Source organism: Sebastes fasciatus, chromosome 7 (genome assembly GCF_043250625.1).
Source record: "Sebastes fasciatus isolate fSebFas1 chromosome 7, fSebFas1.pri, whole genome shotgun sequence".
In the NCBI taxonomy this organism is placed as follows: Eukaryota; Metazoa; Chordata; class Actinopteri; order Perciformes; family Sebastidae; genus Sebastes; species Sebastes fasciatus.
The window spans coordinates 12,539,125-12,564,442 of NC_133801.1; the positions used below are offsets into that span (position 1 = coordinate 12,539,125).

Below are 25,318 nucleotides of genomic sequence, written 5' to 3' on the forward strand. Positions count from 1 at the left end.
AAGGAAAAATGTTTTATTTCTCTGTAGGGTCCTTTCCATAATGTTGTCAGACACTTATAATAATCTGAGCCTGTCAGTGGCAAAAACAAGCACTTTTAGTGAAAATAAATTGCCCTTGCAGCTCATTTTGCAGCTGCCGGTTACAGCGTTCTCCCTCAATACTGGACCAATTAAAAAAATTGTTATCCCCATTAGTCACTTAAAAGTCCAGTGTGTAGAATCTGCCGGCATCTAGTGGTGAGGTGAGGAGATTGCAACCAATTGAAGTCTCTCCCGTGTGCCAAGCGTGTTGGAGAGCTACGGTGGCCTACGCAAAAACGCGAATGTCCCTCTCTAGAGCCATTTGGAGCAGAGCCAGTGTGTAGAGCGTGTGTGTACGTGGGAAGTGAGTGGTAAAGCAAGAGAGAGAGAGCGGCGGTGACGGAAGTGTGTAACGTTATCGACTCCGGCCCAAGCAGGAAAAGTTAACAGTGTTTGATTTGTCCGTTCTGGGCTACTGTAGAAACATTGTGGTGAAACATGGCCTTAAGTAGATATGAAGGGCTCATTCTAAGGTAATGAAAACACAATGATTCTTAGTTTCAGGTGATTATACACTAAAGAAAACATAGTGATTAATATTATATTCCATTTCTGCCAGTAGATCCCCCTAAATGTTACACACCGGTCATTTAAACACAAAAAACATGGGAAAATAGGGTCCAGGTTGAGAAACACCGAAGTTACCCTTTAAGTAATTATTAAATTGTTTACTGTAGTTAAAATGTAAATGAGAGAAGAGATGGAAGATGGAAGTTTTGACGGTAGTGCCTATTGGATGAATAATATAAAATGATTATTCCTTCTTGTCAATAACAAGGCATTAGCTAACATGTTTCCTTATGACCACAGCCCTGCCTGAGGATATTGCCATCTTACATCACCCTTGAGAAATGCTGTCTTAAATCATTAAGGCACATTTATGTAACCCTCAAAACGCCATCTGTGGAAATGACTCTGAGTTAAACTTTGGCACAGCGTGATGAACGTCCTCCTGAATTTGCAACATAACTCTTGGAGGTGAGAATTTCTGTCCCGCGTGTCTTCCCTGATTGATGGTAAAATGATTTGCTTTGGGTTTTCCATCTTTTTGTGCAAACAGGGGATCTGTCTTCCAGACGTGAATGAATGTGTCTTCAAATCCACATGTAGAGGCATGAGGGACTGAGGGTATATAAGCACATTTTAAAGTGCTAAGTTTGGTGATTAGGCATGTTGTAGCCATCCACGTGAAAAATAATCAACAATAACAGAAACACCGGAAGAGAATGAGAGAGCATAACTGTCGAACCTGCGTACCTTATTCTGGCATGTCCACACTACAGTACATGCACGTCCACACACAAACAGCTCATTACAGCTCACTTCAAAGGCATTCCAGTAGTAGTAAACTCAACAGTATATCATGGAGTTGCAGTAACAACTGGCTCCACTTTGGTCTTCAAAATGGAAAACACTTCACCTTTCTCTCTTTCACCATTAAAAAACAGGAGACCAGCTCTTTGCTTGTGTGTTTTACCTCGGTAGTAATCACAGAGAGCCACTCAGGCAAAGTCAGCAAGTTTTTACTATGGTAAAGCAATATAAACTGCATTATAAAGTAAAATGTTGGCTGGTGGCAGCTGGTAATGTGAACAGCATGCAAAGGTGGTTAATATTACGTGAAGTGTTATGTTCTGCATTTATGATGAAAATACAAAACCTAAAAGTGAAATGTTCCAAATCCAAATTGCACTGGGTCTGAAGTCAACTTGTTAGATTTGTTTCAGCGAGATGAGATGAATCATCACTGTCATTTACCGTAACTTGACCTAATATGTTGGATGTAGCTGGACAGCTTTCAGTTGGACAAGTGAGAAAGTTTCCAGTGGACCGTTTTGGTTTGTTTTCTGGCTTCGACTACATGTTGTGGGCTTGTTTTATGGACATTTTCATTTTTGGTGAAAGACCTGTTCATATGTTTCACATCTTCATAAACCATTTGAAGTGTGTTTCATGTACATGGGCCATTTGGATTTGCAAAGAGTTCGTGTCCAATATTTGATGGCATGGATACAGGCACTGTGGTACGATCACTGACCCAAACTGTCTAAACTGAGAACATCTTTCCTGTAAATCCCTTCAGGTTGCATAGAAGTTGCCTCAATTAGTTCTATCAAGTAAAAAGTGAAAATATAATTTTTAACACTGGGCAGGTGTGTACCGGTGTAAACAAGAAGCAGCGCGGTTGGTTGTTCAGTTGCAGAAAATACTACGAAGGAAGAACTGCAATGACGAAAAGTAAGACCAGAGACTTGTAAGAGGCTTGTAACTCATTATCCATGTTGAAGTAACCACTGGTAGTCAAAGCTGATGTGGTTTGTTTTCTTCCGGAGAAGGTTCACGTGATGGGGCGTGCTGAATCAGGGAAGGACACGTCATGACTGATGAGACCCAATCCAAGAAGCGTACATGGGTGTCTGTGTCATCGTTTCCAGAGGTCTCTGTTTCTGCCTGTCCAGACCACAACGCAACACTGGAGTTTTAAAAAAGAAACGGTGTCAGCAGCGCATCCAAACGTCTTCGTTTTAAGAGCTCGAAAATGACGGATTAGTGTGGACACTAGGCGTAAACATAGCAAAAGTTATCCATTTCAAAACAAAAACGTATTAGTGTAGATGTAGCCTAAGGGAATCTATATGAAAGGGATCTCACGTTGGCCTTGGGGTCGAGGCCCTTTTATGTATAACGTCCCCCTTTTTATCTCCCCACGTTTCCTGTCTGATGCTCAACTGCATATCATCAATTAAAGGCATAAATGACCCTACACAACACAGTCTACATGGTCATAATTTACGTGTCCATGTGTTGCATAAAATGTTACGTAGTCCCTTTTCCTCTCCGTTATGTAGCTGACCGACTGACAGCTGACTAATGATAGTGTTGGTTCAGGGCTCAGGCCACTGAGTGCATGTGACTAACACAAAAATGTCAGGCCTCAGGTAGTAAAGTTCAAAGAGGGGTCACTTATTTGCCACAGTAGTCTGTATGAATACAATGCAGGATGGATTTAAAGCCATGATGGGAGAATTTCTTAGGCCAAGCAGCATAAAGTGACTCCATGTCCTTATTTCTCTGACTCATATCACACACACTGAAGTGCACAAGTATATGCTGGCTATATGTATTCACATACAAGTCGGTGATGCTCTATTTCCTTGGAATGTGTTCATTTCCTGTTTCAAAAAAACTCTCATCAGTGGCCATGTTGCGGTGAACAGCTGACTGTGTTTGTGTGTTAACTACAACCTATAGCTGTGATGCAATATGTGTTTTTTTAACAGGTTTAATGATAGTGATTTCAGCTCTGCAGTTACAGGAGATGTGTCTGGGCCTGACCTTGGTACAGATGCATTGCACATGTTCGAGTGACCCTGTTCTGTTCTGTTGTATTTTACCTTATGTCTTTGATAATGGGTGGTGGGTTTAGAAATAATATTAATGTGTTTTAATGAGCTTGGGTTTCACAGTGACGTGCTGGGTTTATTGAATAGTTTAAACACTAACGCCTCATTTGTAAAAAAAAATTGTAAACATGAAAAAGTAGACATATTATTGGTTTAACAACAGGGAGATTAATTTAAAATAGAAGGTTGACATGAATACACTGACCACATGCTGTATAATATACTGTATGTGCCTGCTGCAATGATTTCATTACTTTAAAAAGTGTGCTTATGTTTAAAAAACATATTTTCCCCCCTGTATGGAAACAGCAAAAAATCTGATAAAACTTCCTCAATTGTGAGAAAAAGTTTTTACACCTCGCTTGAGGTGTTTTTTGTCGAAAAAGAGTTGATGCACTAAATGGATTATAGAAACTTTGCCGAATAAATTCTGACGTAGCGAACATGTAACTCACACGAATGATTATCTGTTTCTGCTGTCGGCGTTTTCACAGATATTCCTATAACATCTAAATGTTTGTCTTCATTCCCGGACAACATGAAACATGGCCAATACTAACTAATACTACTTAAAACTTGACCAATTGACACAAATTCCTGAAGACCTCTCTCCATTTTTCTCTCGTAGATGGTTAGATGGCCATGGTGACTTGTTTAGTTTCCGGTTTGCAACCTCTACTTCTTCTCTACTGGCGGATTAGAGCCGTGCGTAAAGCGTCGCCTATAGCGGCGACTTCTGACGAAACTACGCTGAGTTTATTCACCCCAAACCAGTTGATGGAAACACGTCTAATTCACATGTATTTTCTTGCGACATTTTAAAAGTTTGCTTAAAATTAGCTTGACAATTGAATGGAAACACGGCTAGTGGGATCTAGAGAGAGATGCTGCTGTTGAATTCTCCAAATGTAATTTATCAATGCCATGCGCGCCACAAACACAATGCCATTCATTTTCATTACAAGAAGTGAGTGAGAAAATATGTTGTATTTTAGTAATTTGGGTGAACTAACCCTTTAAGTTTATACCAGACAGACATGCAGAGCAGTAGAGACATCCAAGGCCACAAGGACACAAATGCTTTGGTAAACACATGTATCCATGCACACACGCTTCCAATCACACAATCCCAACGGTAAAGTACTATTATTCCTTCTCTAAATCCTGTAATGCCGAGAGACTGGCATGAATCTAAAAAGGTAATCATCCGTTCCTTGCAGTCATTCAGCTGGCTTAGTGATTACACTGGTTTGTTCTGAGCAGCAGAGCTGGAAGAATGGCTTTCATTTGGCTTTTGTACTGTTTGGATCGGGCAGGCTGACAAGTGTGTGTGTGTGTGTGTTTACTTCCGTGCATGTGTGTGTTTGTGTATTCAAAGAAACGGCTGATGACAGACAATGACATGGAAGAAAGAGAAGATGAAAAGCCGTAAACCCAGCTAAATGACCGCTTCCATATAAATGAACCGAATGAACAGTAATTCCAAGATCGATCATCACGCACTAAATCATCTTATAACGTGAACACTGACGACTGTGGAACCTTTTCCAACAAGTGAATTAGACGGTGCAGTGTTGTTGCTCCAAGTGCTGACAGATTTCAGACTTTCTACCTGTTTTCTAAGCAGCTAAAGGTAGTTAAACAACTCATATAACATGCTAATATAGAGTCATACTGTCGATTTCCACGCAGACTATAACTGTGAGGGAAAGGACGTGTGTGTGTGTGTGTTGCTTTTGGATCTATTAGCCCCAGGACATTGTACTGGCAGCGGAAATGAGCACTGAAGTAAGACACAAAACAGAACTGATGGCAGGATAAAAAATAAATGTGGAAAATAAGGCAATAGTCTTATTGGAATTAGCCCTAATCATACTTGAGCGTTTCCTCTAATGCCGGGGACAGATTGTTATTAATTCTAACATACAGTGAAAGAGTGAGTTTCTCTTACTTGGCTCTGAACTATTAGCTGCATTTAACCAGTTTGCTTTTATGTAAATGTGTCAGGCTAGAACTCGGGCTATGTAAATATGGTGTTGAGTGGTAGATTGCGCCACAATAATAACCACCAGCACCATATTATAGACAAAAATACATATAAATACAAACGTCAATATCCATGACATAATGATTAGTTTTATTAGGTACCCTGTGGAGTTTCCACTGATCGACAGTTGGTGGCAGCAACATGCCAGGAAATGTAGCAATGCACCAATAAAAAGGCAGGAAAGAAGAAGACTGATGGATGTAAACAATGCTGGCTCCAAAATATTTTTTAAAAATCGTCTTTGCAAATGTTTTTGCAACACGTTTGTTAGACCTCCCTTACTGAGAAACTGTAAATATAACAACTCCTCAAGGCAGTTTATTCCGTATTTATGAGTTACTAAGTGTAACTATTTATAAATTGTGTCATTTGGGAGTATTAATCTCAACATTGCACAATCATTATGTAAGTTTGGAATAACAAAAATAGCTTGCTTTTTATTATCTTGACATTTCAACATAAGCCAAACACACATAACCCAAGTTCTCATTATTACCTGTGAGATACTGATGCAATAATCATCTCTAATCTGAACTTTTCTCCCTCCAAAGCACATAAATAAACACACGCACACATGCTCACAATAAACTTTTACTGCATCCCATCTGACTGTTTCCTTCCAACAACTTCCTGCTTAACTTTCTGGGAAATACCTGCTGGCTTCTTATTAGCTGCCATCAAACAGCAAAACCTGAAAACACCATGTTGCTGTTTGAGACGGAGGTTCACAGCTACTCATTCTTGATTTCAAGTTTACTTTCTCTGAAGCCAGTCCCTTTCATTTTTACCTCATCACCCCCCGACTCGTCTCCCTCCATATCTCCTCATCACAAGACAACATCTGCCACAAACTGCCCTCTTCTAGCTCCTCTTGCATAACTAATAATAACTGTTTCCATGTGAGACGGACAGAGAGATTACACGCTGATTTAAAGCCCGTTTCCCAAACTCTGTCACACTTGCTATCCGAAGGCTAAACTGTCATTGATCAATTTATAGTCTTGTCATTCAACTATACACAGAAACAAATGAGGAGAGACAGGCGACAGGGGAGAGATGCTTAACAGCGTGATTCAAGCCTAAAAAGAAGGAAAGTTTATTTTTCTGTTTTTTGTTTTTATATTGTTTTTAATGTGCTTCATACATTATTTTTTTTATATTTTGGCTACATTTTATACAGTTTTAATAATAATAACTATTTTAAGTCTCCAGTGTGTATAATTGGTAGAGTAGACAGAATAAATGTGATTTACGGTTTTGGTCACTATTCTAAGTCTGACTTTAAGTGCTCATCGAAGGGGGTCGCTGATCCAGAGTAAGCTACTCAGAAACTGACTGATTACAGCGACCCTTCAAATCAGACTGGCAGCTATTAAACATGAGCTGCTCTTTGCTCCATTTTCCCCTGAATGTTCTGGGAAAGATAATTCCCCTTGAAGGCATTTTCAGTGAAAACATCCCCTGGAGCTTAGCTCTGTGATGGTTTTACCATCAGGCCTCAAGGGAAACACAGCGGTGCCCAGGAAAGTTGTTGACATGATTGAAAATGAGAAGAAAAATCCTTTAAAATCCCACTTCACTTGTTCATTGCTCTGTTAAGACAACAAGGGGCAGGAGCAAATCAAGGGAAAACACATTGGAATGTAGTCTGTCAAAGTGAGTAATATGATGTTAATATATGAGAGAATAAGTGAGACGGAGAGGGTCAATTTATCACAACCTTTCTTTCTGTCTTTTTTTCCTTGTGCGTTTCCTCTCTGCCTCACCTTTTTTATACTTTTCTTGGCCGTGAATTTTGTTTGCTTAGTTCATCCATGAGTGGGTTCATCATCAATTCACAACATAATCATAAATTCAATGCATAAAGAACAAAACATAATCTTACAGAAAAAAACTACCTGACCTCCACTGAGAACTTAATAGTCCGTCAAAGTGTTAGCTGATCCTATCTCTGTGTTTTCTTAATGACGATTCTCATATTAATATGAAGTTGAAACAACGGAGAATGTTATTTTCTCGTTTTACTGCTGCCAAAAAAAACAATCTTAAAATCTGAAACTTAAAAAACATAGACTGTTATCAAGGACAATAATGGGCTTTTTCCCCCCAAACTTCTCTGTTGGTTTGTATGAAACCAACTTGGTTATGCCCGTACACTAAACTATGTGTACTCTAATCATGGTTACATATAATTCGGCCTTTGTTTAAGTGTGTGTGTGTGTGTGTGTGTGTGTGTGTGTACCTGTGGCTTTCTCTGGGTTGTTACACATGAAGCAGAGCCAACCTCCCTCTTCCTCGCTGTAGCCAAACAAGTCAAAGAAACGCACCTCCTCCAGCTGAATCTGGAGACTGTCCAGGTCCTGAAGACAGATGAAAAGAAAACAGAATATTTATTAACAGTCCTGCAACTACATTTGAACTTTCTATTCGGTATGTCATATTAATATTGACAATAGGCCTGCAGTATTTCACAGAAGACATTTCAGCATGTCACAGCAGAAAAAGCACAAGCGTAGATAATAAAATGTGTGATTCAGCTTCAGTTTCAGGCTCCTGGTATTGTGCATGCTGTCTCACTGTCACAGCTTACTGTCTGATCCATCCACTAATGTTTTTATTCATTTTGTCCTCTGCACAGTGCACACATAGCCTACAATAGGACTGAATTATTAGGATATTTGAATAGCTGTATATTATGAAAATAAAGTCTACATCATAGATTTGATTAGATGGATTCCTATAATATTTTATCCAGGGTCCTCTTGTGCTTTATATAATATCTGTGGAGACAGAAGTGTACAAACACCTACTCTTCATCTTCAGCTTGAACAAAATACTTAAGTTCAAATGTGGTTTTTAACCAGTGGGCAACTCCGTGTCTAAAAATTGAAGCCAATGAGGAAGTGCCTTAAACTTGTATTATTTCTAATAGCCAGCAGGGGGCGACTCCTCTGGTTGCAAAAAGAAGTCTGATTGTATAGAAGTCTATGAGAAAATGAGCCTACTTCTAACTTGATTTATTACCTCAGTAAACATTGTAAACATGAGTTTATGGTCTCTATCGCTAGTTTCAAGTCTTCTTCAATACAGCATGATGTTCATCTAGTAAATGATGGTTCCATTTAGAGTCAAATAGACCATAAAGCAGGGTATGCTTTAGGGCGTGGCTACCTTGTGATTGACAGGTCGTTACCATGGCGTTGTCCGGCCTGTGTTTTCGTCTTACACCTTTAACCCTTTCACAATGTGTTTTCAATTCACAAAAGTTAATTGTAAAAGTTTTGGTCGCCTAAAAAGGTCTTATTCAGTTGTACTTAGCTCCACCGTCTCATGTCACTTCTGGTTGCAAATAAAACAAGATGATGACGACCAAAATGCCAAACTCGAGGATTCACAACGGCAGTCCACAATCTAATGGGTGACGTCACGGTGACATCCAATTCTTATATACAGTCTTTGTTTTTAACCAAAAGCACCACTTTAGAAGTCTGGTGGAAAGATGCAAAAAACAAAGATGATATTTGTTTTTGTTAACTAAAGTAGCTCTGCTCACTTTGTTTGCTGCTGCTGCTGGCTACTGTATTGACAACTGATGTTCTCAGTTGAAACAACCAATATGGGGAAGGAATAGGAACGTTTATTTACAGTATTAAGTTTTATATATCTAATACTGATGCGTCAGCCCTGATTCTGATCCCATGGGCTGGCTCAGAGTCTCCCCCCTGTTCTCTCTAGTTTCTACTACTACAAAGAGTGAGGAGAAATAGGAAAACAAAATGGGAATTTACAGGAGAGGTCCAGCCCACAGAAATCTGTTGAAGCTTGTTAAAGCTGCTGTACATGCAGACACACACACACACACACACATATCACAAGCATATACACACAGATGATAAGTGACCCTCTCTAAGAGGTTCTTTAAACCGTCACATTCCAGTTATGGACTGTGCAACTGTGCATCAGTGTGTGTGTGTGTCATAGAAAGTAATGGAAACCAAAACATATCCCTGAAGACCCCCTGCACATGGTAAGAGTTATACTTCATTTAAATACACACAAACACACGTCAGTGACAGTTAAGCCCAGGAGATAATACATATTTATCTTAGGCAGGTTTGGTGAAAAACAGGAACACTTAAGGAGATGATGGATTACTGTCATCAGTCTTCATGACAAAGAAGCAGTCATTCTCCTGCGTGTGTGTTCATTCTGTACTAATGTACATTCACCCACAGTATTTCTGTGTATGTATTTGCTGTTTAGCCTAATCTTTCTATAATGAATTCAAATATTTATTTATCATTTAAATATCCTGACCGCTTTCACATTTTCTGATGATCCATTTAAGAATGAGAGCAGTATTTCTCACCACGGCAAAGTTAGACTCACGTGAAACGCCCAGAGGGAGCTGGATTTAAAGGAGTATAAGAAAAACAGGTAGCTGTGATGGCTGAGCTACCAGTGTGTCTGACCTTTCGACCCATGCCCCTTCAGGCAGTCCTTGATGTTAATGAGCGATGAGGATGCAAATTTGAAAGCTGTTTCTTTATGTGTCTTTTTACCATTTGCACCACTGAACCCATGTTTCAACACACACACACATTCACACAGTACCCACCACGATCAAGCACACATGTGATTGAAAGAGTGCCAGAGCATTTAGATTCATCCATACATCAGAGCCTTTCTTTGTGTTGTAATTGAGGTGAAAGGGCTTTGCCTGCGGATACAGATAAACCAGGACCATGTGTTGCTGAGAGAGATCTGCGGGTTTACGCGAACATCATTAGTCTGATACGTTTCAGGGGACTGAGTGGTCTTCGGCAGACACATGTTGCAACTGTGAGAAATCCTGATTACTGAAAAATCTGAGGCAGTATGAGAGACAGAAAGGTGGATGACAAGGTGAAAGAAAGAGCAAATAGAAGAGTGAGTGGATAGAGAAAACAAGTGAGAGAAATTAAAACATTAAGAACAATTTTGAGGTACTTTTCCATACTATACTACTTTATACTTCTACTCCACTACATTTATCTGACAGCTGTAGTTAGTAGTTACTTTGCATATTAGAATTTCACATAAAAAACACATGATGAACTTTTAAAATAAAAAACATTCATATAGATGTTACTACCAAATGGTAATGTAGTTAAACGGGCACTCCACCAATTTTACACCTGAAGTTCAGTTTACTCGTCATAAGGAGTACTACTCAGTCTGAATAATGTCTTCATGTGGCTCTGGGGAGTAACCTGACCCGCCAAATAGTTAGTTTCCCAGAACCATCTGAGAAGCTGTCATTGGAAGCTGTTTCTTCCAAAAGATACTTGGCAGGTGATTGGATGAACCATCTGTCAATCAAACTCTTGCTGAAGCCAGTCAAGAGAAGAGCCAATAACATCTTTTCCATCGAGAAAAGCCTTCTTTGTTCTTCTTTCAATGAAGACATACTCTCCAGTTCTGATATAACTGATGCTGTTGCAGCATCTAGGCTAACTTCTTTAGGAGCCGACATTGTTGTTTAGAACGAACAGTCGCAAGGTAAACTGGGGAGAAGTCTCTGAGATAATAACTCTAATGATGTCATCAGGGTTATCTCAGTTTCAGCTTGAGACCATAGGCTGTATATAAGAAATGGACGTAGTCACTGTGACGTCACCCATTGGTTTGTGGACTGCCGTTTTGAAGCCTTGAGTTCAGCATTTTGGCCGACGCCATCTTAGTTTTTTGCAACCAGAAGTGACACGAGAGGGTGAAGCTAAGCACAACCGAACGCTGAATAAGATATTTTTAGGTGACCAGAATGTTAATATTAATTTTCATGAATTGAAAACACACTGTGAAAGGGTTACGGTTTTAAGACGAAAACACGGACAACTTCCAGACCAGACAACATCGTGATAGTGACCTGTCAATCACAAGGTAGCCACGCCCTAAAGCATACCCTGCTTTATGGTCTATTTGACTCTAAATGGGACCATAATTTACAAAATGAACATCATGCTGTATTGAAGAAGACTTGAAACTAGCGATTGAGACCATAAACTCATGTTTACAATGTTTACTGAGGTAATAAATCAAGTGAGAAGTAGAGTCATTTTCTCATAGACTTCTATACAATCAGACTTCTATTTGCAACCAGAGGAGTCGCCCCCTGCTGGCTTTTAGAAAGAATGCAAGTTTAAGGCACTTCCGCATTGGCTTCCCTTTTCAGAACCGGCCGTTGCCCACTGCTTGAAATTTAAAAAATGATAACAGAAAGAACATTATTATTCATTTGGAGTCGTGTTTCTGAGAACCTGATGAATGTAAGTCCAATATTCACTCCTCTTTTAGCTCTATTTTTGGTCTCTACCAACTCCTGAGGGAAATATGTGTCTCTTTAGCTGCTAAAGGCTCTGCTATGTTCACCAGCTAGTTGCTAACTGTGTCTGTCTGCTGACTGCTGGCTGCTGCTGGGCAGGTAGTGTACAGGGTTTTTAGACCTTGTTGCGGCTGAAAACGACAATATGAGAGCAGTGAGAGTGAACCAAATCAGTAAAGTTGTGTGCCGAACAGCTAAACAATGAGCTGAAACTCACTGTAAAGCTCCATAAAGAGTAGCTTTTTTCAGGTGATAATTCTCTGTAGGTTCATTACTAAAAGTGTCCACAATGTTGCACTGTTTTCACATCTGATACATGGCTATTAAATAAACATTGATTATAGCCTCTTTAATAAAGGATCTGAATACTTCCTCCACTTCATGGTGATCATTTTGGACACAAAACATTTAATCCAGGTTACTCATTCAAGGAAATGGACCTAATGCTACACAGATACAAGTTATTAAAGTCAAATTGTGCCTGGAAGAATTACCTCTTGAGGCTGACAAACAGGAATTGCTCCTGGCATTTACTCATTGAATCATTTTGGCATGTACACGGTGACCTTCATTTCAACAAGTCTTGGCTCTCAGAAGAGACAATAAAAATAGAGCCTCTAAGGATTAAAAAGGCTTAAACAAATGCCAAGTTAATTAAAATAGCTTTAACATTGTTTACTGATGAATAACATTACATCTATTCTCTAAAAAGCAACAAAGGAAAGACAGAAGCGGAAAGACGGTGAAAGACAGACTGTGAGTCAGAAGTTGAGCAACAATGTGTGGAAAGAATAAATCAGTGAGCACGAGGCCCGAATCTGCTGCATAACACAATGAGAAGTGAATCATTAAATCAAATGAGTAAAATAGCTCATGTGTGCATTTGTTTCCTGAGTCCATTAAGAAAACCTCAAACTAAAGTCTGTGTGTGCCAGGCTCACCACACTGTAATACACAGCCGACAAGCCGTAAATGATTTGTATATGGTTTTAATGAGCCTTTAGAAAGAAGTCACTGTGTTTAGAGTGACAAATGTGCCGCTGGGCAACGGGCAGCTGTGGACAAACACAAGCCCATATTCGATCCATCGGGACCAGAGAGGTGGATTCAATAAAGAGATGAAGAAACAATGGCTGGATTATAATCTGTCTATCCTCATGTAACCCCCTTTACCCTTTCAGTACGCCCCCTCTCTCTCCTACTGCACGCCCCCGACCCCCATCGCTGTTTGTAGATCATCATTATAATTTGATCAAGATGGAAGATTGTAACTGCGCATGACTGACTGCAACTGCAGGCAGACCACAACAGCAACGATGGAGAGCTGTACTGAATCTGAAAAAGATGTTCAGAACAAAATTCTTTTGTTCAGTTTTTCAAATGCTATTTTATGGACATATGAGAAAACTAGAATTACCGCCTCGTGGTTGTATGCCTCCGCCAACCAGTCAAGTTGCAGTTTACATCCATGTCTGTCCAAAATGTCATCAATTCATCATTTTATCCTATTAGACATTTGTGTGTAATTGTCATAATTAGCATATGAATTCTTGAGTAATGGCCATAAAAGTGTCACAGTGACTAAATTTGAACAAATTCCTTCCAGGCGGTCCTGAGACATCGCGTGATGTTGACAGACATGAGGACACAGTGACCTTGACTTTTGATCACCAAACTCTAATCAGTTATGGCTGGATCAACACCGAACCTAATAATAGGCACAACCAGAACATAAGTTTTACTGCATGTACGTAAGTTTATTGAAGCAAATGAATGAATGAATGTATATCAGATACCAAGCATCACGGAGGTACTGCTGCAGCAGGGAGGAGAGAGGGAGAGAGCTGAACAAAAGAGCCTGTCTACAAAGACTCAGCCCGCTAAGCAACACAGATGCCTGCCAACCAATGATCAACCTAGAGGCTAAACAGAAAACACTAAGTAAAACAGGTTGCAACACTTCCCCCCATAAAGACAACACTTAAAAGTGACATTATTCAAGTGACTAGGCATCAGCTTTAACATTTTATGAGAAACATCAGATGAGAAAAGACCGGACGGACGGTCATACGTACGGATGGACGGAAAACCCGAAAACGTAATAAAGATAAGTCAGTAGGAAGAGATACCTCCACTGCTATCCTTGTTGTCTCACCTATTGTTATAATTGTTTTATTTAAAGGTGAACTCCACCGATTTTACACATCAAAGTCTGTTTACAGGTCCTGGGGAGTTCTAATGCATATGTAAAAATAGTTGTATGAAGACTTTTGTGTCTTCAAAGTCTGATAAATTGCTTCAAGTGATGTCACTTGAGTCAGCGTTGGTAGGGGCTCAAGACTACAAGTTTGAAAATGTAAATCTGAGTTTGAAAAACTAATCTGGGGTTGTGGAGTTAAGGCCCTGACACACCAAGCTGACGGTCGGCCGTTGGACAGTTTTGGGTCGTCGGTGAGCGTCTGTCTGCCTAGTTTTTTTGGTATGTCCCGCACCGTTGGCTCTAGTCTGCATGTGTTGGAGGTTTATCAGCCGATTCAGCATGTTGAATGTTGAAAGATGATATCTCTGGTTTTGCTGCATCAATTTCAATCTTAAAAAAAACCTGTCCATCATGAGTCAATGGAGTGCAATGCTAAATTGGTGGAGTACTTTTCTAAAAACCTGAATAAAACGTTAATATACTAGAAAAATAAACATATTCTGAGTTAATTCTAGTTTTAGAAAAGGTGAAGAAAAAAAAAGTGCACTTTTCCCTTTAAATAATCGTTCATTAACTGATTAAATAACTTAAGATATGGCACACAATTCTGAAGTCAGTTAGACGACATGCTAGTCTCGTTGAGGAGGTTGTATCAGTTAATTTGAACCTGGAGAGGAGACAAGAAGAGATAAAAATGAGAGGAGAGGAGACAAGAAGAGATAAAAATGAGAGGAGAGGAGACAAGAAGAGATAAAAATGAGGAGAGGAGACAAGAAGAGATAAAAATGAGAGGAGACGAGACAAGAAGAGATAAAATTACAGGAAAGGCGACTTGTAATGAGACGAGACAGGACGGGATGAGACAAAAGGGGAGGAAGGTACAGTAGACGAGACACTTTTTGGAGGTTTCCTGAATAAACGGACCAAAGAGAGAGAGAAAAGACAGTGGGAGGTAGAGGCAAGAGGAGGAGGAGGAGTAGAGAGGGGAGTGTGAGTCAGGAGAAAGGTGAATGGATGAGACGTGGGAGTGTTGGAAAGGGGAGTGGATGAAGGCAATAAACAAGGCACAGGCTTTATTTCTGTCTCTCTTGACTTTTCTAACCCTGTCTGGGCATACATGGATGATGTCCTGATATTATAAGGCCATTTAAAGCTGGCACAGACAGAGGCAACAATTCTCATATGTAAACCAAATCCTATAAGTCTTTTTGCTTCCGTCTTGCCATCCTGTCCTTTTCTTTTCTTCCCCAAATGTCTTTATCTAATCCCAGTCTCAGTCTTGAGCTTTACTCTATCTCTTGGTATTCATCCTCTTCCTCCACCAAACTTTATCTCCACCAAAGTTGTGTCAACAAAACGCTCTCACTCCGGGCTAAAGACAGAAGGTGAAACAATACTTGTCAAGTATCTTCCACTTTGCTACCATCATATCTCATGCCATGTCTTCCCTCTTTTCCTCTTTTCTCTTGCCACATCCTCTCCACAATTTCTTTTTTCATTCTATCTCTTCACAATCTTTCGATCACCCATCATCCTCCTGTGTTTTTCAACCTGAATGTTTACTTCCTCCTTCATCAGTGTTTAATCTCTCCACATTTTTCTTGTTTTTCCTATAACACATATTTCATTTCTTCTCCTTTAACCATCTTTCTTTTTACTTCCATCTCTTTTTCCTCTCCCCTCTTTAAAATTTGACTCTCTCCCTTTTTCCTTGCTTTCCATGCTTTATCTTATCACTCAGTACCTGCATGTTCTTTACATATTGTGCCCATTACTTTTCCCATAAAATCCTTTTCTTTCATCCTCCAATCTCCACTTTCCTCCCTCGTACAGATTTATGTCTGTTGTGGCAATGCTGGTGCGGCTCTCCAATTTCCTGGAGTTCATTTAAGTTTATTCTTAGTATTATCCTTATCTCTTGACCCCTGACCAATTCTTAAGCTTGTTTTACTATTTCCCTGCTTTAAACCTATTACCTTTTTATTGTTACTGTATCTATCTCACATCCATCCTTGAAGCTCTTACATTCCTCCATCCTGCTCATCTTTGCTCACACCGGCTTTCTATTATCTCTGTCATAAAACTACTAAACTGTGTAGCCAGAGGCCATATATAACTCCCTCCTAAATCTCTGAAGCCTCATAAAGCCCTGTAGTCTCCCTTTAAATCTTCCTGTCAGTACAGACATAATCGATAACCTTTTCTGTCTCATGTATGTAATAGCTTTCCTCCCTTTTGCATTTCTTCTCTCCTCATCTTCCACTACATGTGTTTCTGATTGGCTGACGGTGACAAGAGTGAGGCTGTAGGACTAATAGAGTGGGAACAAAAGCAAAGAGGAAATACAGAGCATATGGATGGAAGTAAAGGTCGTGGCCTGTTGAATCTCATCTTCTGTTCTCTATGGCTTTTCTTAGTGTTCCCTGGAAAATTAAACTCACTGGGTCGGTATTAGTCTGCGTCATTACATCTCATTACAACCAGTTTAACCAGTTGTCAGCATATTTTATACACATTTGACTTTATCTGTAAATGTGTCCTGATGAACTGCTCTCAGGTGAATCTTGACTTTTACTAATGAATGTGATAGTGTGAAGCGTTAGATGACCCAATAATCAACCAGTTCTCAATAAAATAGCTCAGATGTTTACATTTTAGAGCTGTCGATGTTAACGCGATAATAAGACAAAATCGATTTAACGCCACTAATTTCTTTAACGCATTAACACAATCGATCTTTCGGAGGTTGTAGCGGGCTCAGTTTTAAAGATATTATATGAAACTAGAAAACCTAAGGAATCCATCGGTACAAGCTTGTCATACTAGCTTGTCGGGAAGGAGGTTAAATACGCTCCAAACTTGCACTAAAGTTTGGTGAGGAAACACTGTCATGTTCTTTGGGTACCCACGAGCCTCCCCTTTACAGACATGCCCACTTTATGATAATCACATGCAATTGATTCAGCACACTGACACACTGACAGCTGTTGTTGCCTGTTGGGCTGCAGTTTGCCATGTTATGATTTGAGCATTTTTTTAATGCTAAATACAGTACCTGTGAGGGTTTCTTCAATTTGTCATTGTTTTGTGTTGTTAATTAATTTCCAATAATAAATATATACATACCTTTGCATAAAGCAAGCATATTTCCCACTCCCATGTTGATAAGAGCATTAAATACTTGACAAATCTCCCTTAAAGGTACATTTTGAACAGATAAAGAACATGTGATTAATCGTGATTAATTATGCATAATCATGTGATTAATCACAATTAAATATTTTGATTGACAGCCCTATTACATTTCTAATATTTATTATTTTTCCCTTCGCGCTATGCAGTGCTGTCAAACAGTGTTATCTTTTTCTTCTCTGTATCGCAAAGACATGGTGTGTCGACAAATTACAATACAAACAGTGCAGCCTTGTCCATTTTCCATCGTCATCAAAACCTTAGCCAAAGTTTACATCAGAACATACTGACATAATACACTGTTATTGAAAACATGGCTAGGCATTTTGACTACCTCGTTTGTAAGCAATGACACAAGTACTTGTCATGCTGATGGCACTGACATGTTCATTGACTTAAATTTTGATTTGGTAATCCATTGCGTGGTGCTGTTTGTACGAATTGTTTCAAGAAACGCACTTACTGTTTTGCAATTGTTAAGGATGATTCAAGACATGTACCAAAGCGACTGAGAAAAACTGTAATGCCAGCTCTGATCATCACATCACAATAAAAGCAGCTCAGGCTGTTTGTCAGGTCTGTTCAAAACACAAGTAATCCTACAGCACAAACTGTGTCTGTATTACATTAAAAGCATTTGACACAAGGCTAAAAAGCATTCTGGTGCATAAAAACATCCCCCAGGAAGTGACCTGTATTTTACAGTCTCACGCTAGCTTCCACATGTCGGTACATCTAGAGTTTTTACATTTCTGTCTGTGTAGCAAAATAGAACAGACTAATTAGTGAGCTGTAGAGGTGCAGCAGAGGCTAGCTGTTGGTCTTCTCATCTAACTCTCAAGCAAGCAGACTTTAAAATGTCGAACTATTCCTTTACGGTACGAGTGTTCCAGTTGGGGCCAGTTGAGAACAACATATTTTACTGTTGGCTAAGCACATAAATCAGAGTTTTACTGGAGCCTGATACAGCGAAAACAGTAAAAGCAGAAGTTTACGACCATGTTTGAACCGTTGAGCGTCACACAGCATGAGTCTTCCTGCCCTGCAGTGGTGGAATGTAACTAAGTACATTTACTCAAGTACTTAAGTAGAAATTTGAGGTACTTTACTACTTTAATTGAATCTTTTCTTTTCATGGCACCTTCTACTTGTACATCACTATATCTAAGAGGGAAATATTATACTTTTACTTCACTAGAAATATTTGACGCTTTAGTCACTAGTCACTAAAAATAACATTTCATGGTTCCAGCTTCTCAAATTTGAGGATTTGCTGTTCTTAATCATATATAAAAAAATATATATTATTAATAATTTTGAGGTTTGCCGTACAAAACAAGCATTGTGAAGGTGTCACTTTGGGCTTTGGGTAAATTGTAATGACATTTTTCACTATTTTATGAATTTTTACAAACCACACAATCAGTCGACTAATCATTTATCATTAATCATTAGTTGCAGTCGTATACAAAATAGTTAAAAAGAGCATCACCTTAACCAACTACAACTGTAAAATCCTGCTTAGCCAGCCTTACATTAACGTATAAGTAATATTAATCTAATGATATAATATATAATAGTATATTATAACAGTCACAGGGGCTATTTTTCTGCATTGAGTGTTTTTACTTTTAATACAATTACCTGATTATACTTACATTCTTTGCAGGACTTTAACTTGTAACAGAGTATTTTTACAGTGTGGTATTAGTACTTTTTACTTAAGTAACGGATCTGAATACTTCCTCCACCACGGCTGCCCTGTGTACAGTTGGTGTGTGCATGTATGTGTGTGTGTTTATGAATAACAGGGTATGTTCATGGTCCATATGGTAACCATAGCTGGTCCATCTGATTGCAGCCACAACACACGTTTAAAGAAAGACAAACCACAGCTGTATTTTCTTTGTGGGTCTAATTATTTCCTAGCGACCACTTAGCTTGTCACATCATGAAGGGGCAGCACGAGGAACACCACCCACATCCACGCACTTACAAAAACAGACACTGAAATGGGCACATATATTCACACACACACACACACACACGTAACATACACACTTCGTTTTTTTCTCGTTTAGTCAAGCTCTGTAACTCAATCTTTCACACAGACACACACAAACACACACACGATTAAGATGAGGAGTCGAGGTGAGCAGAGGCCTTGTATACAGAACTGTCCATTTAGTGCGTTCCATATTTAAACAAAGTGGATGTTGAACTTTGCCACTTTCCTATGTTGGAGTTTCTTTTTTTCTTTCACTACCGATGACTTCATCCCCTCTGCTGGAGACGGACAAGGGGAAGCAGCATGCACGCACACACACATACACACACACACAGACACTGTGGTCCAGTACCTTCCTGTGTGGGGTGGTGTGCTGCGTCATAGCCATGTGGAAGCTGTGAGCTCCTTTCAACTGCGTCTTCTCCCAAAGAGAAGCAAGCCTCTGGACACACTCGTCCCTGGAGACCAGTGCGACACTCGATTTACTCTGGTTGAAAGAGAGAGAAAAGAAAACAGAAGGGAAACAAAACCCCCCCCCGTAAAACAAAGATGTGGTTTGGATAAAGACGGAGGAAAAGTATGGGAAAACAAAGCTACTCTTGTTTACCATTTTACATTTGAATAGATGCAAAAGCGTTTTGCATTCCAGGATATTCCACAACTGCTAAGCTCTTTATATATTCACAGATATGACAAGGAAGCTTTCAAAATCAACATTTAAATCAAAGCTTATATTTTTACTGTGAAATGAAAGGTTTTCGTAAGGGGGACGCACGCTGGATACCGTCTACCAGGGAGATTAATTACACATTTTAAAGCCCTTACACACCATTGCTCCCACCCGTAGACTGAATCACTGACATTTTCTTATTTATAAGACTATTCTTGGTCTTCTTCCGTCCTACCTACGGACCTACATCCTTCAAAAAAGTACAGGAAGTTACTGTCTTCGTTCCCAGGACTCAATCCTATTAACTGTCCCCAAAGTCCGTACTGAACTGGGAAAAGGGCATTCAAGTATGCTGCTCCCTCTTCTTGGAATCAATTACAAAATGACCTGCATCTTCAAGAGCTGGTCTTACTGAATGTCTTTAAAGTGCTTCTAAAAGACTTGGAAGTGTGTGTTTTATGCCTGCAACCGTGTAACTATACTGCTGCCTTTCTTTGCCAGGACACTCTAGGAAAAGAGATTTTTTTATCTCAATGAATTTTACTCCTGGTTAAATAAAGGTTAAATAAAAAATAATAAAAACAAAATGTCTTTCTGCTCTGCAATGCAATACAACTTCAGTGAGCAAACCAGAAGCACATTTTGTGTGCACCTGTAGATGCAGCAGCATGATGTGTATCCAAAGATGAGGCTGTCGGCTGGTCAGGTTGAAGCAGGACTTGGCGTACAGACAGTAGTGGCCCTTAAGAGGACAGGAGAACGACAGCTTGGCCACACATCCTCGATTTGAATCTGTCACACAAAACACATAAAAATGTCTAAATTAATATTTAGCACATGCTCAAATTGAAAAGCTAAATCAGAGTCAGTTAGCTCTCTTTCTCTGTGTGCTTCTCTCTGCCACTTGCACATGTGGACTTGTGTAACCTTGGGAACATATTTACAGAGTGATTCATCGCATGCAAGGACACTGCGTCTCGTAATCATCAGAGTGTCCTTTCTTCTCACCATCACCTCCCACGAACTCCCACCTCTCAGCCTGGGAGGAGAAACCAGTGACTGTTTCATGTTTCTGTGCTTCACAAGAAAATCATCAGAGTGGAGATCAAAATTATATAATGGTTTCTTTTGGAGTTCATTTTAGTATTTAATTTTTATTGTATGCCATAACGACAAAGTAAAATGATATGGATGTTCTTTTAGCTGTATGATAAGCTTTTAAAAATGGATTTTATGCAGCACTGCTGATTTCACTGGTAAAAGAAGATCAGGATTTCTTCTGTTTTTAAAGCAATGATTACATATTTTTGATAATAAGTTTATTCACTTAATTGTGGAAGTTTAGATGAGAGGATTGAGAATGTGGATAGTATGCACATTCAACCCCAGCTGTAATAAGTGTGAGTGCAAAATTACCATCAGATTCATAATAAAAGCACACCGGCCAACTTTTGCGGTGAAGTTATTGTCAGAGAGAAGCATGGCCCCTTAACAAATCATCAAAAGAATTGCACGCCTGAACATTAGCTACATATGCACAATTTCATGGCAGTAGAAATTGGTGGGAGTAGCCGATCATTATAGGCAAAAAATTAATAAAGTATCAATAAAACATTAAAGCCTTTTTAATTAATGTGGTTTTAATCTGCTTCGCATTTAGTCAAAAGGTGTGTGCTTAAATTTGTTCGCAGAAAAAACAAATTCAGGTAAGAAATATTGATGAATCCTGGATTTATGTGTAAAATGTAACAAATTTGGGTGGATGCACTGTTTGTGAATGAAACCCAATGACATTTGCAAGCTCCCAAAATTTAAATTGATGCAACGTTTTTTATCTATAAAGTCTTTGACAGGCAAACATCCATATGAACAAAAAGCAGGCTATATACACAGGCAAAAAATTACAGTTCCACCTACGATGGAGTCGCCACTAATTGTCTGGCAACTGCTTCCAGCTGAGAAAAAGTGCGGCACAGAATCCCCCGTGAAACAGCACATTTTTTTTTTTTTTTACAGACTGTAGAGGTGCTGGTTTACCTTTCATTTAACTCTCAAAGAAAGTGAGTAAGTGCCATTCCCTAAATGGTTAAATGAATCAGACATCTTCTAGTTTGAGTCATAAAATTGTAAAAACTCTAAAGCGATGTTGGATATCTCCTACAAGTTTTAATAACAAAGTGAAACTACTAGACTGAAGTGGCTCAAAGTGATTTAAAAACAACCTTAATTTGTTATTCTTGACATGGGCACAAAACCAAAAATGCACAAAACCAAGGTTATCTCAACCCATAGGAGACATTGTGAAAGAGAAATGCTTGAAACTGTGTTAATGTGTGTGTGTGTGTGTGAACTACAAAGTGTGTCTGTTTATCCTACTTCACTCGTTAGCATGCGTGTGTTTCTTAGACAGTTTGTTTGTATCCGACAGTCGGTGACGCTGTTTATTTTTTGTGTCAACATGTGTGTGTGTAGATGTTTGGATGGCGGATACACACGCACTCTTCTGTGTAATCCCCATCCCCTGAGATTGGAGGGTCAGCAGCTCATGCGTAGGTCAGCCAGCAGCATGATGACATCATCCAGCTGAGACCACCTGTGACATCATATCCTCAGTGCTTAATACTAAGAGAGCAAATGCAAAGCACCAATTATGGATGGAGGGATGAAGGTGTGTCCATGTGTATGTGTTTAACAACTGTATATTTACATTCATTTTCAGATTTTATCAATTAACCAGAGGCCAAAGGAGGAGTTTGTTATTTTTTCTCGTTTCCTGTTATACACGTGTGCATGCGTGTGTGTGTGTGGCTGCCTCTTAGTTAAAATGACATTAAGGCCAAAGACGGAGCAATAACATCCTCTCCTGTCAATCACAATATCATCACCTCTCATGTCGTGTGTGTGTGTATGTGCGCGTGCGTGTGAGAGAGCTTTGTCTGTTCTTAATATGTTCAAAAGACTGAGGCCGTGTCCCCATAGGTGGGGCTCACTGCTGCAGATGGCTCAGACGAAGGAATACACAAAGGTTTGTATACTGTCCAATTGCATATTTATTTAAGTACTGTGTGTGCTGTTAAGTGTGAAGTGGTGTGTATTGTTGAATTTGTGCATACACCCTAACAGGTGTGTAAAGTACCAGAGGTCTTATTGCCCAGCTTAATGTATTTTATGTCTAAATGTGTCTATCTTGTACAATACGTGTATTCAATGTATCAAATGCATATTCCATATTGCCGTCGGTTGCCGTCAGCTGTATGATTTACATCCCATTAAAGGGATAGTTTGGGTGTTTTGAAGTGCACCAGACCAGAACACTTAAACTGATATTGATTTTTTTAGGTGGGCCTTTCTTTTAGGTGGCTAAAATATGTTTTGCTGGGCCCCGTCCACAGCAGTAAATCGCTGTGCTTCCGTGCGGTAACTCCTCTCTGCTTCTCCAAACTGGAGGCGTGCCGACCGTCATCTACTGTAGGTAATACACTGACTATGGATAAGTACCTCATACAACCCCACTTCAAAACACCCGAACTATCCCTTTAAGTCATCATTTCAGGAGGGACTGGATCAAGTTTAAAAAAATCTAATTCAATATGGGAAAGGTGAACAGCCGCTGCCACAGTACAAGATGACAATGAAGTCTTAAATCAAGTGGAGCAAATCGAATTGAAAAATGGAAAATAAGCAGAAATCACATGAACGAAAATAAAATATCAAATCCCTGAATATGAGAAGATTCAGAGGGGAAATGTGAAAATGGATTAAAAAGTTTGAGAAAGTGGATTAGATTAGTTTGGAGACGCAAGAGGTTTCTCATTTCATTGTTTTTTCACATGAACTGCTTGACCCCCTTTTTTCTTGTCAGCGCACACTGCTACAACTAAGGTATGAAAGCATGCGTGCACACACAGAAATCTGCACCGACATATACTTGTACTTGATGTATACATAACATTCATCTGTTTCTACTTAAACCGGACTATGTTATATAGATGTATCTAAATTGAATAACCCTGCCCACTTCAAAACAATTCTCTGCCTCTATACCTTGATTAGTTCTTCTATTAACAAATTAGCTCCATGACATTTGCCCTACACAGTTTGGCTCATAGTTTTTTATGCAAGAGTACATTTGTTCCCTCCAGATTAAGAACAAGTACAAGTTCACTGCAGCTGAATAAAAGGATAGGCCTGGCAATACTCCCATGGAAAGACCGAAACCAACAATAAATTGATCACACTGACCCCTTTAAGGTGATACCGTCTTGAATCTGAGTTGCAAAGATTAGATATCAACCAAAATCTTTTCATGCATTGTGTTTGTTTTTTGTAGGGTTGTCCCGAATACCATTTTTTGGACTTCGAAGCTTCAGTGAGAAATATTCAAAGTTATTGAAAGCTTTGTTGTGCATGTTTTTCTGTCTGTTTGTCTCCATCTCCTCTGTTTCAGTGCCTGGAACAGTGCCGCTGCCGCACTACTGTACACACACCTCTAATAGAATAGAATAACTAATAATAATTAATGTTGAATATGAATAATGTTGTGGGATTATTTCTTATTTCATGGGCTATTTTGGGATCTATACATTATTATTACATACTTATATATAGAAAATTTAAAAATGAAGCTTTCGAATAGTGATTTGGAGGTTGAATACCATGGCAACGGTCGAAGTTTCAAAGCATTCAGGTCAGCCTTAGTTTTTTGCATGGTGGCTTGCGTATAATGTAAACCCATGGATGAGGTCGATGGGGGGACAAAGACGAGAATGTAAATATAATTATTCAATGTCAAATCAAAGGCCTGATCTGGGGCTAATAGTCTCTAGGGGGAGATAAACAATAAATAAAAAATACTTGCTGTGCTCCTCGTCAGTAACTAAAACTGCCACTCATAACAGAGATATTGCACAGGAAAATCATGTGATCCTCTTCACCAGCTGGGCTGATGCCGCACGCAAAAAGTCAAAGATACCATATAGAATATATGGTGTCTGTCCAGACAGGATATAAATTATAGGAGGTGCTGTAATGATTACTTGGGTAAAAGGAGAAAAATCATGTGCCCTTTGGACGGGATTATATTCACTGATCAACACATGCAATATTAAAAGAGAACTATTCCCCCTAGAGAAATAAATCCCTGTCTGATTGGGGCTCAGTGTTTGTGTATATGAGATAAAGACTGAAAGTGGAGAGGGGAAGAGGAGGTTAATTTATACCGCATCATTAATCAACCCAGACACCACGTCGGAGTGTAATCTCCTTCAGGTTCAGCAGGTCACACAAACCCTCCCTCTGCCGGCTCTCTTTACGCCACTTTTCTTCTCCACCTACTGCATAAACCAATAAAAC

The 25,318-nt window shown here is 39.3% G+C and overlaps 1 protein-coding gene across 1 annotated transcript in view; it reads right to left on the bottom strand.

Moving 5' to 3' along the window:
- The window catches only part of veph1 (ventricular zone expressed PH domain-containing 1), a 91,738-nt gene that overhangs the window by 13,297 nt on the left and 53,123 nt on the right, over positions 1-25,318 (bottom strand). Inside the window, exons 10-12 of the mRNA XM_074641678.1 lie at positions 20,619-20,758; positions 19,649-19,783; positions 7,775-7,892 (exon numbers count right to left, since the gene is read on the bottom strand). Of these exons, the coding sequence (XP_074497779.1) occupies positions 7,775-7,892; positions 19,649-19,783; positions 20,619-20,758 (393 nt within the window). The remainder of the gene's footprint in view (positions 1-7,774; positions 7,893-19,648; positions 19,784-20,618; positions 20,759-25,318) is intronic.